The following is an 18052-nucleotide window of genomic DNA, read 5'->3' as shown; positions in this document are numbered from 1 at the left end:
CTCCACAGGCATCTATTTCAGGTGTTCGTATCTTACACCTTATCTAGAGTGAGATTTGAGCTGTTGTTATTAAACTTCCGTCTGAAGAGGTCAACAAGTTTTTAAAACAGGGCAGTTGAACTGAATCAGAATCAGGTTCAATATCACAGGCATATGTCAGGAAATTTGTTGTTTTGTAGCAGCAGTACATTGCAATACATAATTTATAAACTATAAATTACAATAAATATATATAAAAATAAGTTTAAAAAGTAGTGCAAAAAGAGAGAGTAAAAAATTACCAAAGTAATTTTCATGGGTTCATTGTCCATTCAGAGATCTGATGGCGGAGGTGAAAAAGCTGTTCCTGAAACACAAAGTGAGTCTTCAGGCACTTGTACCTCCTCTCTGATGGTTGCAATAAGAAGAGGGCAAGTTCTGGCTGGCGGGGGTCTTTAATGATGCCTTTTTGAGGCATCACCTTTGAAGGTGCCCTAGATGCTGGGGAAGATGGTGCTCATGTGGAGCTGACTGAGTTTAAAACTTTCCGCAGCTTTCTCTGATCCTGTGCAGTGGCTTTTCCGTACCAGACAGTGATGCAACCAATTGGAATGCCCTCCATGGTACATCTGAGAAAATCTGCAATATAGCTGCTATCGTGCCTTCTTCCTAATTGCATCAGTCTGTTGGACACAGGATAGATCCTCAGAGATGTTGACACCCAGAACTTGAAACTCCTCACCCTTTCCATTTCTGACCCTTGATAAGGACTGGGTCCTTGGCTTTCCTTCCTAAAGTTCAAAATCAACTACTTGGTCTTGCTGACATTGAGTGCAAAGTTATCGCTACAACACCTCTCAACTTGCTCCTGTATTCCTCCTCATCACTATCTGAAATGCTGCCAATAATAGTTGGAAAATTTATAGGCACTGCTTGAGCTGTGCCTAGCCATACAATTGTGGGTGTAGAGGGAGAAGAGCAGTGGGCTCTTCTCCAGGTGTGCCAGTCTTGATTGTCAGTGATAAGGAGGTGTTATTTCTGATCTGTACAAACTGTGGTCTCCCAGTGAATAAGTCAAGGATCCACTTGCAGAGGGAAGTAAAGAGGCCCAGTTTTGGAGCTGTTTGGTTAGAACTGAGGGTATGATTGTGTTGAACGCTGAGCTGTAGTCAATAAACATCAGTCTGACATAAGTATTGCTATGTTCCGGTTCATCCAAGGCTGAGTGGAGAGCCAGTGAGGTTGTATCTGCTGTAGACCTATTGTGATAGGCAAACTGCAGTGGGTCCAGGGCCTTGCTTAGGCAGGAGTTGAGTCTAGCCATGACCAACCTCTGGAAGCACTTTATCACAGTAGATGTTAGTGCCACTGGGCAATAGTCACCCTGCTCTTCTTGGGTACTGGTATGATTAGCGCCCTTTTGAAGCAGGTGGAAACCTCTGACTGCAGCAATGAGAGATAGAAGATGTCCTTGAATATTTCCACCAGTTGGTTGCCACAGATTTTCAGAACCCTACCAGGTACATCACCAGGGGCTGAAGCCTTGCAAGGGTTTACCTCTTGAAAGATGTTCTGATGTCAGCCTGTGAGACAGAGTCACCAGCTGCTGCAGCAATTCACACAGGTGTAGTTTTATTCTCCCTTTTAAAGTGTGCATAAAAGGAGTGAAGCATCGTAGCCGTTAATGATGCCAGTTTTCACTTTATAGGAAGTGATGGCCTCCAATTCCTGCCAGAACTGACATATGAGGGGTGATTGATAAGTTCGTGGCCTAAGGTAGAAGGAGTCAATTTTAGAAAACCTAGAACATTTATTTTCCCTACATTTACACACTTAGTCCAGTGGTCATGGAGTCTTTGTAGAAGTCAGCGTCTTGGACCTCCAGAAAGTGGTCCACAGCAGGGGTGATTGATAAGTTTGTGACCTAAGATGGAAGGAGATGAGTTAACTTCAAACTTACTGCATTCAGTCAGAGTTGAACTACACATGCATGTAACGAGAGCTGTATAACTCATCTCCTTCTACCTTGGGCCACAAACTTATCAATCACCCCTGCTGTGGACCACCTGAAGGTCCAAGACACTCTTGTTACATGCACATGCAGTTCAACTCTTTGAGTGATAATGCAGCAAGTTTGAAGTTAATAACTCATCTCCTTCTACCTTAGGCCATGAACTTATCAATCACCCCTGCTGTGGACCACTTCTACAAAGAAGGGATCCGTATGCTCCATGACCACTGGACTAAGTGTAAATGTAGGAAAAATAACTGTGCTAGGTTTTCTAAAATTGACTCCTTCTGCCTTAGGCCACAAACTTATCAATCACCCCTCATACATCTAATTCCATCTCTAGCCTCAATCAGAATTGTTTTTTGGCCCTTAAACTAGCCTTCCATAGATTGTACCGGAACTTCTTGTGTAGTTCTGGATCATTGGTCTCGAATGCCACAGATCTAGCCCTCAGCAGACTACAAATCTCCCAGTGAGCTTTTAGCTTGGCTATGTCTGTTATGCTCTTGAAGGCACATACATATCCACACAGGTTTTTATAAACTGTGATGTATTCATTCAGAGTCAAAGATGAATCCCTGAATATTGTCCAATCCTCTGACTCAAAGCAGTCCTGTGAGCACTTACTTGGTCAGCACCAGCTTGCAGGCAGTTCTGAGTTATGCATTTGTTAAGTCTGTGCGCTCTGAACTACCATGCATCAACGTGGCAACCTGTCCAGCAATGAGTAAACAAGTTTAGATCATAAAGGTTCACTGATTACACTGATTCTATCTGAAGGTCATCAAAGTCACCTCCATTTGCCACAACTGAGAAATATCTGAGGCTATTTCAGGATATCCGTGTGCACTATGAGAAGAGAACTGTGTGACTTCTCATTATGACCATCAAGGAAGAGTTCAGAAGCTTGAAGACCCACACCCCGCCCTCCGGAATCGGATATATGAAAGGTCCATGAACACTACCTCTTCTGCACAATTTATTTTTTGTATTGTAAATTATAGTAATTTTTATGCCTTGCCACTGTACTGGTGCCACAAAACAATAAAATTCACAATGTAAGCCAGGGATAGTAAACCTGATTCTGAATGTACAGTACTGTGCAAAAGTATTTGGCACAAGCAAAACAAAATTCTGTAAAGCAAAGATGCTTTCAAAAATAACGAAATGAAAAGTTTCTAAATATCAAAAAAATTACTATAAAGAGGAGCAAGTAGAAAAAAACTAAATCAAATCAATATTTGGTGTGACTCCCCTTTGCCTTTAAAATTACGTCAATTCTCTTAGGTACACTGTCATGCAGTTTTATAAGAAGATCAGCGGGTAGGTCGTTCTTGGAGAACTTGCCACAGTTCTTTGAAACTTTGGCTGTCTCACTTGCTTCTTTCTGTGTCTCCAGGTAATCCCAGACAGCCTCGATGATATTGAGATCAGGACTCTGGAGGCCAAACCATCTGAAACCAGATTAAAAAATCTAGGGTGCCTAAGACTTTTGTACAGTATTGTATATATACCCTAAACCCATAAATTCCACTGCAAAGGCCAGGTTCAGAGGAAAGGAGAAATCACAGTAGCTGGAGGTAACAAGAATATGAGAAGCTGGAAGAATTAAAAACAAATGGGAGCATTTGAAAATCGAGCAGCTGGAATTGGTTTGCAAGTATGGGTGTGTTGAGTGAATGTGCTATGGAGAATGAGAAAGTGAGGAGTGGAGTTTTTAACTGAGCTTGAGACTTATGTTGTCAGGTAGCTAACCAAATTGCATTGGAACGGTCAACGTTTCGGGCCAAGGCCGTTCATCAGGATTGGAAAGGAAGGGGACAAAAATGAGAATAAGGAGGTGGGGGGAAGGAAGAAAGGAAGGTGGGGGGAAGTTGGTAGGTGACAGGGAGGACCAGGTGAGAGAGAAGTGGGGAAGAATGTGGGAGGTGATAGATGCTGCCTGACTTGCTGAGTTCTTCCATTTTTTTGTTGTTTTGCTCAAGTCCTCCAGTATCTTGGATTAATGGACGAGGATTACTGTATTGGATTTGCTGAGGCAGATTCGAGAAAGGTAACTTGAGGAGGAAATGGCAGTCTCGGTCATGGTATTGATCTGTGATCAGAGGACCATCTTTCGGTCAAGTTCTCAGTATGTGATGTTTACTTGTGAGAAGGATGGAATGGATCTGCTAAGAATGGAGCTAAGGAAAGCTTTACTCTTCCCCAGATTTCACTGCTGACAATATTTGCTTAAATAATACTGATGGACAAACATTTCTTCACGTTAGTAGTTGGATACCAGTTAGGAATAATTTACATTAGAATAGATTTTACCAAGAAATTCATCTTCTGTGTCTAAAAAACCACAAGGGAGAAGTTGAATCTAGATCTGTTTAAAATGTAAAACTCGCATTCTCAGTGCTCATTACCCATCAATATTCCCATGAGCATCTCAGTTGTGAATTTCAGAGTCATAGAGCAATGCAGCACAAAAACAGGGCTGATTTGTTCATGCTGACTTTGGTGCCTGCCTAAACTAGTCCCACTTGCCTTGTTTAATGTAAATGCCTCTAAACCAGGGATCCCAGTTAGGGTCCATGGACCATTTGCTTAATGATATTGGTCCATGGTATAAAAAGGTTGGGAACCCCTGCTCTAAACCTTTCCTATCAATATACTTACCCACAAGTTGTTTAAATACTGTTTTCGTGCTTGCCTTAGCAGCTTTCTCTGGCAGTTCATTCCATGTACTTAACACATTCTGCATGAAGAAGATGCCCGTTCAGGTCCCTTTTAAATCTTTCACTTACAAGCTAGGGTTTCACTATCAGTACCTGACATGGTCACTCAGGAAAATGTAAGTCTATATTGATTCCCACATTCTCATTTCTCAGCATTAATAATAATGGAATATTAGCAGTTCCACTTAAACACAACTCTTATTCATTGCACTTTCAGTCTTGTACTTGCACAAGTTCAGGCCTCCATAGAGTTCTCTGGGTCAAGAGTTATCCCACAAATAACGACTAAAACAGAGTATCTGGCCGTTATCCTATCGCATTTTGTGGAATCATGCTGTGTGTAAATTGGCTTTACAGTTTACAAGTAGCCCCTGAGCTTTATTTGATTTGGAATGTCATGAACTGAACGATGAACCAGAATCAGGTTTAATACCACTGGCATATGTCGTGTAAATCAAAGTCAGCCTGCCCTTTCACTCCCTGTTTTAAAATTCCAGGACAACAACCAACTCATTCAGCCTGCTGATTGATAAGTGTGCAGAATGTGTTGCATGAGCCAAACCACCTTTACTCAGTGAATCAACACTGGCTGGAGGGAATGACATGGTGCAGCACATCAGCTTTTCCATGGGAGCTCTATACAGGGGTGGGCGCATTGGATTCCTTCAACCAGAAGTTTAATTCTTTTCCTTTGTACCTGGCACGTGCTGGGTGTTCAGTACTGAAGAACACCCAGTAGGGAATTTTTTAAAAGTCTCATTCACCTTTCTCCAAAGGTGTGGGGCAACAGGTCAGACCCTCACGCGTGGAACAGAAGTTGGTGTTCTGCAAAGTTAACTTCTGCCATCTGACACCGGATGTAATATGGTAGTGAGATGATAATGGAATAAGATACCTCTTTATCATTTCTATTTCCTGGCAGTGAGCTAATTAGTCAGCTCAGCTGTTTGCTTCAGTATCTGATCACTGTCACCCAGTTACCAACAGAATTGGCGTTTCTTACACGTGCATCACTATCTATTGTTAACTGGTTTTCAGCTGCAAAGCTGCCTTCAGTTCCTTCTCTGTCAGAGCCCGGCTTCACAGCTTAACTTCTGAGAGCAGTGCTTGGTACAAAAAGGGGTGATACTATGTTGCAAAATGTACTAGCAGAAGTTTCCTGCTCTCTGTGGAAAACAATAAAATATTGCAGATGGTCAGCCAGTTCTCAGTGTCTCCTGCAACAACTCCTTTCCCCACCATCTTCGGTCCACCTGATCTTGCTCTCCTCCTTGGAACCACAACTCTATCCACACTCTCCTCCGATCTGCCCACCTCTCACCTTCCTTCCACTCTGTTCCCAAATCTACACTCTCTCACTGTAGGGCATTTCATTTCTTCCCATCCTAACAGTCTCCACCTCTTTGCCCATTACTCTCACCCTCTCCAAGCATCTCCTACCCCATTCCTACACCACTCTCTTTTCTCGACCCTACCTTCTTTCCATATCCAGCCACTTTTCCACCTGTTTCCCACCCATTCTCCACCATTTGGCCATTAACAATTTTAGAGAAGTTTCTTGAATCAGTAGACATTACTGAATTTAAACACGAGGAATTCTGCAGATGCTGGAAATTCAAGCAACACACATCAAAGTTGCTGGTGAACGCAGCAGGCCAGGTAGCATCTCTAGGAAGAGGTACAGTCGACGTTTCGGGCCGAGACCCTTCGTCAGGACTAACTGAAGGAAGAGCTAGTAAGAGATTTGAAAGTGGGAGGGGGAGGGGGAGATCCAAAATGGGCCTCCCTGGGCCTCCTGTCCCATGATCCTCTCATATCCCTCTTGCCAATCACCTGTCCAGCTCTTGGCTCCATCCCTCCCCCTCCTGTCTTCTCCTATCATTTTGGATCTCCCCCTTCCCCTCCCACTTTCAAATCTCTTACTAGCTGTTCCTTCAGTTAGTCCTGATGAAGGGTCTCGGCCTGAAACATCGACTGTACCTCTTCCTAGAGATGCTGCCTGGCCTGCTGCGTTCACCAGCAACTTTTATGTGTGTTGCTTAACATTACTGAACTGATGGTTATGAAACTTCAGTAGTTTGTGTTCATTCTAATCATCAAAAGTAAATATCCTCATTTAATTCTAAACCATTTAACTAACCGGATTTAAATTCCACAGTTGCCACGATGGGTTTTGAATTCAGATCTTTACGTTGTTAGTTCAGGTCTCTGAGATACTGAACCAGTAGTTAACCACTGTGACATCTTTCCTTAAACATCTTTTTACACTTTTAAGTTTATCACTGGTTGGTCATGGAACCCCTCCCCCCCCCCAAATGAGCAAGGACAGTTATATGGAAGTGATAAATATGGCCACAGCACATCAAGAGAAGGAGGACTAGGAAAACATCATCTCAACCCTTAGTCATCCTCATTCTCTCATCAGCACCTCAGTATGCCCTCAAGCTCACCAGCCACTTGCCAAGGATCCATCATGCCTTACACAACCATCTAGGCGTCCATGTCCAAAGATCAGGGATCATATTCTTGGTGTCTCAGTTGTATAGCTGAAAGACCTCTGCCTCTCAGCTCCTGCATCCCGGGTTCAATCCTGACTCCTGGTGCTATCTCTGTAGAGTTTGCATATTCTCAGGCAAGCACAGGAAGAGGACACGAAGAGTGTTCGCTGTGGATCAGAAGTACCATTTCCCAAATAATCTTGGTTCATAAGAGCTAACCTGAGGGCTTGAGGCCTTACTGCAAGCTGAAACCTTCGTGCAGAACTCAGTATTAAAGGTGTCACCCCTCAGTTGAGATATTATACTGAAGTCCTCTCTAGCTGCTCTAGTGAATGGAAAATATCTGTGGCAGTATTTTGAGGAAGAGTAAGGGAGCTCCCCCAAGATTCCATCATATTGATCCCTCCACAAATGGTAAAGAAGCAATTTCACACTGTTCTTTGTGGGATTAGGCTGACTGCAGTACTGTATCTGTTCTAACATATGCATGTGGGTACAGAATTGGTTGTAGAGCAGTTAAAGTTGTTGTAAGACAATGAAAAGTGCTATCAGAATGCAAGATCAGTGCTTTTCCCCACTTGTTGTGATCTTAAACATAGAATGCTTGAAAAATGTCTGTGGGTCTTCAAGCCTTGTCCATAAAGTCAGGAGTTAAAGGTGGATACCACCATGATTACTGACAAGTTGAAAAGGCAGGGGATATGGCCATCCACTGTAGTGAAGCTAGGTTAGAGATGGCATTAAACTAGTTTCCCCATAGTTGTCATTGTTGAAGCAACAATGGATATCTTCTTCGTGTTATAGGTCACATATGGCACTTTAGCTGTGTCTCCAGAGATAATGTATGTGTTCTAGAACATGACTGAGAAAATGTTCATTAATAAGATGTTTGTGGTGGACCAGGTGTTTGCTCTGAGGGCCGCAGGGTTGAAGCACCATTGGGGCAGTCTTGGCAACCACGATTGCCCAATCATTCCAGAGAGTTCAAGGAACCCTTCCCTCCATGTAGACCGCTTGAATAAAGATGAGGCAAATAGTAGATGCAGTTTCACTGCTTTCCTTGGGAAATCCATGTGTGTAACATTGCTTGTCCTTGGTGAGGTTGTTTCAATGGGCACACCATCCCTATCTAGCCACTCACAAAGCACCTTCCCGCCCTCAGTTTCCTATCCAACAAATGAACGTACATGAGCCAAAACTTTCTCGAGTGTATTAATGGCAAACAGAAGGGAACATCTGTAGCTCCCTTCAATGCCAGTGCTCCTACACGTGGGATGATGATTTTTCTCTCTTATGCATCACTGGTTTCTTTCACCTTTGTGATGACAGAAGGGTGATACAAAACCCTAAACTCCGATCCTTACCTGCCCCCTCTCAACACTTCCACAGCACAGCTCCAAACAACAGCCTCATGACAACTGTCTTCCAGTCAGTCTCCCCTCTAACTTTACCTGTGGACCACATTCGTTCACGTTATGATCTCTTACCCTTCCACTCCCTCGCAAACCTCCACTCTATGACTCTGAACTAATCCAGTTCCCGCTTGTCTTCTGGTCCTCTCCTTCTGTCTACATAATCTCCTCCTTTATATCCTGGTATGTTAACTACAACTTCCACAGGAATCCTGGCTTACAATATATTAACTGACATCGTATATTAAACAAAAATCTTTAAAATAGTAAGGCATCACATCAATGTGTCTAAGACTTTGCATTAATCAGTTTAAAGGCACAGTTTAAAGGAATGGTTAGCAGAGGGGTCCCAGGGCTTGGAGCCATGATTCTGAAGGTCCATGAGTGAAGCAATGTAAGTGGGGGGTGAATTAAAGGGTACATTCAGAGGTCACAGAGTTTACCCTCTAGGCCAGAGGAGGTTACTCATATCTCTGTAGATGGTGGGGATGGAGGAAGCTACATAATCTGCCTATACTTGCATCCACTCATTTTTGAAAAACCTTGCTGAACTACCTTGAAAATTTTTTTTTGGAAAGGTTCACGTGTTTGTTGGCCCTGCCTGTGAGACAATCGAAGGCAGTGAAGTCTACAGCCCCAGTGCAGAAGATATTTTTGTGTGTGAGTCATCCTCAAATAATCCTGTTCCTGAGTAAATATTGTATATGAAATAGGAGGATCAAAATTGCTTTTCAAATCTTGCATTTCAAACACCTGCAAAAGCTTTCCAATCAAAGCAATATTTTCGAGATGTGGGGTCTGCTCTCTCACAGCTCCAGTGACCCAGGATCAATCTGTGTGGAGTTTGCACGTACTGTACTCCCTGTGTGGAGTTTGCACGTACTGTACTCCCTGTGTGGAGTTTGCATGTACTCCCTGTGTGGAGTTTGCACGTACTGTACTCCCTGTGTGGAGTTTGCACCTACTCCCTGTGTGGAGTTTGCATGTACTGTACTCCCTGTGTGGAGTTTGCATGTACTCCCTGTGTGGAGTTTGCACGTACTGTACTCCCTGTGTGGAGTTTGCATGTACTCCGTGTGGAGTTTGCACATACTGTACTTCCTGTGTGGAGTTTGCACGTACTGTACTCCCTGTGTGGAGTTTGCATGTACTCCCTGTGTGGAGTTTGCATGTACTCCGTGTGGAGTTTGCACATACTGTACTTCATGTGGAGTTTGCATGTATTGTACTCCCTGTGACCACTTGGATTTCCCCAGATGCTCCACTTTCCTCCCACATACCAAAGACGTGTGCGTTGATAGTGTAAATTGCCCCTTGAGTGTAGGTGAGTGGCAGAATCTAAGGTAGGAGAACAGATTCCAGGGAAAATTAGTGGGGAATGGGAATGCTCTGGAATGGGATTATATTGATGAACTGAACTGGCTTCCTATGTTTAAGGAAATTGGGAAATATGGGAACTCATTCATGCACTGCAAAGATCCTACACACAGCAGAATGATGATGACCATTATAAACACACGAAATTCTGAATATGCTGGAAATCCAGAGTATTATGCAGGAAATGCTGGAGGAACTCAGCAGGACAGGCACCATCTTTGGGGAGGAATAAAGAGTCAACGTTTTGGGCAAAGACCATTGATCAGAACTCTGGATTCCTCTCCATATGAAAATTAAGGTCTCAGCCTGAAATGACAACTCTTTAGTCATCGCCTGACCTGTTGAGTTCCTCGAGCATTTTGTGGATGATGATCATTGTCTCCCATACAGCTATACCCTGGGACTACTGCATCCACTCAAACCTCAGTATCGTGCCTCATTATGAGATGTGGCTTTGCAGTACAGCATTCCCTCAGTATTTCCAGAAGCCTCAGCTGACTGTGTGCTCAGATCCAAAACTTTGGTCTTAAGTATCTGCCCTTCTAAACTGGAGTCAGTAACAAACTGCCGAGCAAAAGCTTTACTTAAAAGCAATAGAAGGGAAGGATTCAGGAACATCCTCTGGGTTGCACCAGCTCCTGCACCTTTCAATGCAATAGAAAACTCCATCTACACAACTCCAAGAAAATTTCAACCTGAATCACAACACCCTCCTTTTGAGATTAGTGTGCAATGTGGAGAGGAATTTTTGCTGAGATCTCTTTGGATACTGATGTGTCTTTGGAAGGTACAAAAGGATCTTTAGAGTAAAGATAATCTCCCAAAATGTTGCTGGATTTCTTGCATTAAACTGATTTGTTGAATAACTGTTTCATTCACTCCTTAAGGAAGGTTCTAATGAGACTTTGCACGCATTGTAGGTGATGTTAATTGGAGATTCTGGTGTGGGCAAGACCTGCTTCCTGGTCCAGTTCAAAGATCACGCCTTTCTTGCAGGGAGCTACATTGCCACTGTTGGAATAGACTTCAGGGTGAGATACCATTGACAGATTTATACTCATTTCATAAGCTGATTTGTATTTTAAACTTAGGAGTTTCCTCATCCCCCAGCTATCCAGACCGGAGTGATTTAGAGTGGACTTGATTTTGCTGCATGTACATCCTAAGAAAGACCTGAATTATGATCAAAATTAGATAACACTTACCCTTCAAAGGTCTTCACCCTCAGGCATGCTTATAAACAAGATCTAAATGGTGAAACCCTTTCAAGTGGGGGTGGGGGATATCTCCCATGTAGCCCAGGGATGCAAAGGCGTCTAAAGGGCGTCTACAGTGCAAATCCCTCATTTTGATTTCTGAGGCCACATTAATTTCTTAACTGTTTTAATTACGCACTCTGATATTCATCAAGGGCTTATTTAAGCCTGCACTGTACTTCACAGTTCAAAATACATGTATTACCGAAGTATGTATACCATATCCAACTCTGGGATTAATCTTCTTGCAGGCAGCCACAACACAAAGAAACACAATAGAAACCTGAAACAGCCACACCACAAAGACAGGCATACATCCAATCTGTGAAAAAGAAAGACCAAATTGTGCAAACAAACAATCCACAGAACAGAAACCATAGGGTCCCTGAAAGTCCACAGCCACTGAGACGTTTCAGTGCTGCAGTTGGTCCAGAAGCCTGATAGCCGCTGGCCACAGCTGCAAAGCTAAATTCAGCGCTGAGGTGAGTAAGGCCTCCTAGAGTAGTGATCTGAACACTGGTTCGTCCTCCACCCTCGGCCTTGAGGCCTTAGTCTTTTAAACCTCGCTCAGCGCTTAAATCTGCCAACATCACTTTGCTTTCTACTCTCGAGCCCTGAACCCACCAATTTAGTCTGGCCCAAGTCCTTCTCAGCAATGACCGCCACGGTCATACCTGCATTCTTGAGCGTCCATTCGATAGGTTTCAGTGAGGTCACCCCTCATTCTTCTGAATTCCAGAGAATACATGCCCGAAGCCATCAAACGCCCTTCATATAACAAGACAGTTAAACCTGGAATCATTTTTGTGAATCTCCTTTGAACCCTCTCCTGTTTCAGCACCTCCTTTCTAAGATAAAGGGCCCAAAACTGCTCCCATGGGTGCACTGCATATTGTACCACGATCTCCAGTGGACCCATCTTGTCAGAGAGGCTGGACAGTGATCGCCTCTGGGTACCACTCGGTGAGTATGACTGTGTTAGGCTGTAGCTCCTCCGATTTAGACCCCAGTCTCCAGACAAAATAGAAGCAGTAGGAAACCAGTTGGTCCCTCGTGCCTCCTCCACTGTCCATTAAGATTCTGACAATTTTTTACCTCCGCATCACTTCCCTGTACCTATCCCATATCTCTTGATTCCTTTAATATTTATAAAAAATATAAAATCATACCTTGAATAAAGTTAGTAAATGAGCCCTCATAGACTTGTCTTAAACAGAGAATTACAAAGATTCACTGCCTTCTTGATGAAAATGTTTATTTTCATCTTTGGTTAACCCCTTTATTGTGAGCTTGTGAATGTCAGCTACCTGTCTACCCTGTCAAACTTCATGAGAACTTTGTAAATTTCAGTGAGATAACCTCTTATTCCCATAAATTCTAGAGAATACAGAGCCAATCTGCTTAATCTCTTTTCATGAGACAACCATCCTGTTCCCAGGAACCAATCCCACGAACACTCACTGTATTCCCTCTATCATAGGTACATCCTTTAGAATGTAGAAATCTTCGGCCCACAATGTTGTGCCGGCCATGTAACCTACTCTAGAAACTGCCTAGAATTTCCCTACTGCATAGTCTCTTAAAAGACCCTATTGTATCCACCTCTACCACCATTGCCAGCAGTACATTCCATGTATCCACCACACTCTGTGTGGAAAAACATCCCCTGACATCCCCTCTGTACCTTCTTCCAAGTATCTTAAAACTATGACCCTTCGTGTTAGCCATTTCAGCCCTGGGAAAAAGCCTTTGGTTATCCACACAATCAACCTCATCATCTTATACACCTAAGTCTCCTTTGCTAGGTAAGGAGACTAGATCTGGACACAACATTCCTGGTTACGTGCAAAAATTACTGGAGGAACTGAATAGGTCAGGCAGCATTTATGGAGAGGAATAAGATGTCGTCAAGACTGGAAAGGAAGGGGGAAGAAACCAGAATAAGAAAGTGTGGAGAGGGGAAGGAATACAAGCTGGAAGGTGTAGGCAAAGCAAGGAGAGGGGAAAGATAGATGGGTGGGGAAGGGAGTATGAAGTGAGAAGCTGAGAGGTGATCGGCGGTAGAAGTAAGGGGCTAAAGAAGATGGAAAAGGAGGGAGGTGATAGGCAGGTGAGGAGAAGAGAAGGGATGAGGGGATCCAAACTGGGGAATGGAAAGGAGAGAACAGGGAGCGGCGAGAAATTACTGTAAGTTGGAAAACATTATGTCCATGCTGTCAGGTTGGAGGTTACCCAGATGGTGGATGTTGCAGAGGATGATGTGCTGAATGTGGTGCTAGGCAAGAATGAGGAATTCTATGGCAGTGGGAAGATGGGGTGAGGGTTGATGTCCAGGAAATGGAGGAGATGCAGCTAAGAGAAGCATCAATGGTAGAAGAAGGGAAACACAGTGCTTTGAAGAAGAAGGGTATCTTAGATTTTTGGGAAACTGAAGACTCATCCTGAGAACAGATGTGGCAGTGACAGAGGAACTGAGAAAAGTGCATTGCATTTTTACAAGTGACAGGGTGGGAAGAGGTATAGTCAAGACTGCTGTGAGAGTCAGTAGATTTTATAAAAGATATCAGTGGACAGTCTGTGTCCAGAGATGGTAACAGAGCTCGAGAAAGGGGGGAGAGAAGTGTCAGAAATGGACCATGAGTTTAAGGCAGGGTAGGAGTTGGAGGCCAAATTGATGAAATTGACGAGCTCAGCATGGGTGTAAGAAGCAGCACCAATGCAGTTGTCAACGTAGTGCAGAAAGAGTCGGGGAGCATTACCAAGGAATGTTTGGACATGGTCAAAATGGCAGGCATTGTTTGGCCAGACACGTGCTCATGGCTACAGCTTGTGTTTGGATAAAGTAGGAGGAGCCGAGGCAGAAATTGTCGTGTGAGCAACAAGGAACAACATTCTTGGTGTGGTCTCGCCTGCAGTTTGTATAATTGCAATAGAACGTTTGCAGTTCTGCTTGCTTTACCTGCACGTTAACTTTCATTGGAATGTGCACAAGGACACCAAGGTCCATCTGAACTCGAACACCTTTCAATTACCCACTATTTTAAAAAATACTCTTTTTTTTTTACTTTTCTTTCAACCAAAGTGGATAGCCTCACATTATATTCCACTTGTCATGCCCTCGCATATTCACGTAGCCTGCCTGTTACTGATTAAAGACACTCTACTTCCTCCTCACAATCCACACTATTATCCAGCTTTGTATAATTAACAAACATGGATATTTTGTACTTAATCCTCTTGTCTAAATCATTGGCCTATATTGTGAACAGCTGAGGCCTTGATACTGATATCTGTGGCACCCAACTGTCAAAAGTGACCAGCTGGTCCTAGTCTTGTTTCCAGTCCAATAACCAAGCCTTGAATCAGACCATTAGATTTCCCATACATCCTAATACTGATGGGTAACACCTTTTGTGACATCTCCTCTTACATCTCTGTCGCATTTATTTTGTTTTGATCAGTTTGGGGTATCTTCTAGACACCATTGCTGTAGCTGTGCTGGTTCAGAATTTTTAAAAACAGCAAAAGCTTCTGACATGCACATTTGAATTTCTCAGAGTCCAAAGGGAAGTTAGTTACTTAGCAAAGGCTGTCTCCCTTGTCCTCACTTCAGCTGAACAGAGTGACAGAAAACCACGAGAGAAGCAGAATACAGTCAAAATGTTGACTCACTCAAGCAGATGCCAAAGACAAACTGGCTGTAAACAGGATTTCTACACTGGCACGGCGGGAAGAAGCCCTCAGAGATACTCTTTGAGGCATTGCTGCATGTCTTAGCAGCAGCTGTACGGTTGGAAATGAAATTGGCCATGCTGAGCTATTTGAAGTTGCTATGGCAACAATGATTTACATTTAAGTAGCACCTTTAACATTCAATTCAAAATTAACAGAGGTTGTTCCCTAGGCAAAAAGTGAGAACTTAGTGGCAGGGGGGATCGAAATCAGTCAATATTTTCAGTATTAAGACAGGACTTAAGCAAGAAGAAAAGGAGATAAGGAAAAGGGGAAGAAACAGAAGGAAAGAAAGAGGAAAGATGAAGAAACAGACAGAGAGAGGGACAGGGAAAGTGAAGGAGAAGGGGATTAGGAAAGAGAGTGAGAGGGGGAGATTTGGAGGGGAAGGAAGATTTAGGAATAGAAATCTAGAGTTGAGGGCCTAACCATAAGGCAGTATGCTCACCCCTGCTCTATTCACTTTACACTTATGAATGTGAGGCTAAACACAGCTCAAATGCCATATTTGAGTTTGCTGCTGATGCCTCTGTCATAGGCCGAATCAAAGGTGGTGATGAATCAGCAATTAGGAGGGAGATTGAAAATCTGGCAGTGTGTGCTGTAACAACAACCTCTCACTTAACATCAGCAAGACCAATGAACTGGTAGTAGACCTCAGGAGAAGGAAATCAGAGGTTCATGAGCCATCAGCCCGTGTTCACTGGAGATACAGAGGGTTAGCAGCTTTAAATTCCTGGACGTTATTATTTCAGACCATCTGTCCTGAGCCCAGCATGTAAGTGTGTTTACAAAGAAAGCACAGCAGTGTCTCTACTTCCTTAGGAGTTTGCAGGGATTCCGCACGACGTCTGAAACTTTGATAAACTTCTATAGATGTGTAGTGGAAAGTACAGTGACTGGCTCTTGAATGGAAAATCCTACAAAAAGTAGTGGATGTGGCCCAGTCCATCACAGGTAAAGCCCTCCCCACCATTGAGCACATTTACATTAAACACTGTTGCAAGAAAGCAGCATCCATCATCAGGGACCCCCACCACCCAGGACATGCGGTATTCATGCTGCTGCAGTCAGGAAAAGAGTACAGGAGCCTCAGGACTCACACCGTGAAGTTCAGGAACAGTTACTACCTCTCAACCAACAGGTTCTTGAATGAAGGGAATAACTTCACTTGCCCCATCATTGAAATGTTCCCTCAACCAATGGACTACTTTCAAGGACTCTTCATCTCATGTTCTCGATATTTATTTGTATTAATGTTTCTTCTTGTTTGCATTTGCATATTTTGTTGTCTTCTCTCTGATTGAATGCCCTGGTTGGTGGTTGTTTATTGTTTCCGTTATAGTTACAATTCTATAAAACTGTTGAGTATGCCCACAAGGAAATGAATCTCAGGGCTGTATATGATGACATATATGTACTTTGATAATGAAATTTACATTGAACTTTGAACTTTAAACAAAGGAATTGATGTTCAGATAGATAAAGGACTATATTGAAAGATAGGAAAAGAGGATTAGGGAAGCAGTTCTGAAGTTTAGAGCCTAGGCAGCTTAATGCATGGTGACCAGTGATGAAAGACTAAATTAAAATGATGCATAAGGAATAAGAGTGTGCAGCTGGAATGAAGGAAGCTGGAAGCTCACCTGCGTGATTCTTAATTCCCTTGCTACATTGAAAGGAGTGGCCTCAGACTCCAACAGAGTCAACACTAGGACACCATGACTTACCTTCCGGAGATGACAGGAGTGTCCCACTCCATTACACTCTGTGCAGACATGATGCATATAGGACATGTTATGAAATATAATCCTTTGCTCTAACCTTTGAACTACAAGGAAGCAGAAGACAGGACAGGGAATAAAATCCTCCTAAGGATGAATTTCAGAGAAGAGGACTGCTTTTGATTTTCCCTTCTTAGCCTCCAAAAGAATATCAGACCATCCACTCCATCCACATACTCCCCCTTCCACTGAAGATAAAATTATGTAGCTGTTGCTTCTGTCTTCATACTTCTCTGTTGACCCAGTGACTCACCCTCACTTGAGACTCATCGGTCAAATGTTCAGTGCTCCTTATCAATTTTTGTCATCTTGTGGTCGGTGTGCAAATCACGAGGTACTGATTTCACAAGCCCACATCCTTTGCATTACTGTTCAACGCATGTGCTTACTCAGAGAGGGCTTCTCATTGGTGTAACTTTACATTGAAATCTACACTCCTTCCTCAAATAATTCTCTCCATTTCTGCCTCCAGACTTCATTCTGTTATCACTGTCTTTCCTACCTGCCTGTGACCACAACTCACTTGTAGCAAAGGTCTGCTCTCTCTCATCCTCTCTTGCTTCCCCTCTTCCCTTCATTTCATTGTTTACAAAGTTAAAGGGGAAGCAACAGGAGGAAGCAACTCGTATGACAAGAATAGACAAAGAAGAGAAGGCCTTTCAACAAAGTAACTAAAGCAAGTTCTTGCACCCTGTTCCCAGTGGTTTAGCTCAGAAGCCTTTCCTTTGCAAAAGAGCAGGCCTTGAAAAGTGGGTTGTGACTGGTGTGTGACTCCCTTGAGACGGTTTGATAGTTGCTTCTGGTCACACCAAGATATTTAGACCACTCTATTCACAGAATGAGTGGATTCCATCCAGATCCCTAACCCACTACAAATGGTCCACACCCACTCTGTTCATGTACTGGAGAAATCAGTGTGAGTAGAAGTCAGAAATAGGAAGGAAGCAATCACTCTATTGAGAGTATTCTAGATCCTGCAATAGCCATAGAAACACTGAGGAACAGATTTTGGAAAAATGCAAAAAGAACAGAGTTGTTGCCATGGGGGACTTTAACCTCCCTAATGTGGATTGACACCTCCTTAGTGCAGAAGGTTTGGGTGGGACAGAATTTGTTAGGTGTATCTAGGATGGATTCCTGACTCAATATGTGGACAGACCAAATAGAGGAGATGCCATTTGGTACAAGGTATTAAACCAGGTGTCAGATCTCTCAGTGGGAGACTGTTTCAGAGAAAGTGAGCACAACTCCCTGATCTTTACTATAGCCTTGGAGGGATA

At 43.2% G+C, this 18052-nt stretch overlaps 1 protein-coding gene across 3 annotated transcripts in view; it reads left to right on the top strand.

The window, feature by feature from the left end:
* The window catches only part of LOC134336598 (ras-related protein Rab-37-like), a 306886-nt gene that overhangs the window by 213520 nt on the left and 75314 nt on the right, over positions 1 to 18052 (top strand). Inside the window, exon 2 of one of the 3 annotated variants that reach the window (XM_063030921.1) lies at positions 10921 to 11031. The exons of the other annotated variants lie outside the window; for them this stretch is intronic. Coding sequence (XP_062886991.1) covers positions 10921 to 11031 — 111 coding nt within the window. The remainder of the gene's footprint in view (positions 1 to 10920; positions 11032 to 18052) is intronic. 3 annotated transcript variants of the gene reach the window in all.

The sequence above is a fragment of the Mobula hypostoma genome, chromosome 22, assembly GCF_963921235.1.
Source record: "Mobula hypostoma chromosome 22, sMobHyp1.1, whole genome shotgun sequence".
Classification (NCBI taxonomy): Eukaryota; Metazoa; Chordata; class Chondrichthyes; order Myliobatiformes; family Myliobatidae; genus Mobula; species Mobula hypostoma.
This window is presented reverse-complemented; position numbering and strand designations above follow the sequence as displayed.